Genomic DNA, 1,686 nt, shown 5'->3' on the forward strand with positions numbered 1-1,686 from the left:
ACACACACACACACATATACTGACATGCACAGACTTCTTGCGTCTTAAAATTATAAACGAGATATATTAGAGCAAAACACCAAATCAAGGCCTCAAGTTGGGCTGGGGAGATAGCTCAGCAGTCTAAGCACCTGCCTGGTAAATGCAAGAACCCAGATTCAATCCCCAGTATCATATGCCATGCCAGCCACCGAAACCAGGCATGGTAGCACATGCCAATAATCCCAGTGCTGGAGAGGCTGAGACAGGAGGATCACTAGGAGTTGGAGCTACATAGTGAGACTCTGTAGCAAATAAATAATTTTTTTAAAAAGGCTCAAACTGGGCATGGTAGCACACACAAGTAATCCCAAGCACTTGAAAGGCAAAGACAGGAGGATATCTGTGAGTTTGAGGCTAGACTGGGCTGTACAGTGAGTTCAAGATCAGCCTGAACTACAGAACACCCGGTCTACCAAACAAACAAAAACAAGAGGCCCAAAGATGTTTTTTGTACCAGGTGTGGTAGGGCAAGCCTGTAATTCCAGCACTTAGGAGACTGAGGCAGAAGGATCACTCCAAGTTCCAGATCAGAATGGGCTACATACTGGATTTCACAGTGAAACTCAATCTCAAAAACAAACAAAATGACTTGTTATAAAATATACATGATTTTTTTCCCCCTGAACCGGGGATTGAACTCAGGCCCTCGTGCTTGACAGGGAAGCGTTTATTCCACTAAGCCATCTCTCCAGCCCCAATATACACAATTCTGTGTTATTTGGGCAAGTTCATAACCTACATCTATATACTTTTTTTTTTTTTGGTGGAACCAGCAATTGAACTCAGGCCCTTGCACTTTCCAGGGAAGCGCTTATTCCACTGAGCCATCTCCCTGGCCCCTACATCTATACACTTTTGTTTTGAAACAGGGTCTTGCTCTCTATGCAATTCAGGTTGGCCTCAAACTCAGTGATCCTGCTGCCTCAGCCTCCCAAGTGCTGGGATTAGAGGTATATGCTGTTGTTCCCAGCTATATCCACATACTTTTAAAGATTACTAGAGCCATCTGTAAGAAATTCCAAATTTCTCAGAGACAACAGTCAAGTCTTTAAGACCATAATAGCTAATAAAAATTTTGTTTCTGCCAAATGGTTATTTCTGATGGCTGTCTTGTTTTATAGTACTAGGGATTAAACTCAGGGTACATGCATGGTAGGCAAGTGCTCTACCACTGAGCTACAGAGCCTTTTTATGAGACAGGGTCTCAAGTTGTGCAGGCTGTCCTTGAGCTTGCAATCCTCCCACCTCAGCCTCCAGAACAGCTGAGATTACAGGCAGGTGCAATAATGCCAAGGTTGTTTTTTGCCTTAAAGAATCCCATATCACTACTTTTCCAACATCCACCTAAGTCAAATAGGTTTACAATAAGCTTTTCAGTTCCTCTAAAAGATCATTTCTGTTAAGTGCTTTCCTTTATCTAGCACTCTTCTATGCTTTAAAAATAAGCATTACCACAACAGTTCTCTCAAAACCAAACATAAACACGATTACCTCACTAAGCACAGAATCACTCTAAGCACTGCCTTGGTCTTGCACTATTTCTTCATCAGCTTTTCCTGGATGTGCTTGTGGTGCTCCAGGAGTCTTGCAATGGAAACAGATAAAAAGCACTGTACCCTTCACACACAATGTTGGCTTTTTTTT

General features: G+C 42.5%; 1 protein-coding gene across 1 annotated transcript in view; it reads right to left on the bottom strand.

Annotated features, from left to right (window-relative positions):
• Positions 1–1,577: 1,577 nt before the first annotated feature.
• The window catches only part of LOC101582599 (WD repeat and SOCS box-containing protein 1), a 19,554-nt gene continuing 19,445 nt past the window's right edge, over positions 1,578–1,686 (bottom strand). Inside the window, exon 7 of the mRNA XM_023719849.1 lies at positions 1,578–1,626. Coding sequence (XP_023575617.1) covers positions 1,578–1,626 — 49 coding nt within the window. The remainder of the gene's footprint in view (positions 1,627–1,686) is intronic.

The sequence above is a fragment of the Octodon degus genome, unplaced genomic scaffold (assembly GCF_000260255.1).
Source record: "Octodon degus isolate 3935 unplaced genomic scaffold, OctDeg1.0 scaffold00072, whole genome shotgun sequence".
In the NCBI taxonomy this organism is placed as follows: Eukaryota; Metazoa; Chordata; class Mammalia; order Rodentia; family Octodontidae; genus Octodon; species Octodon degus.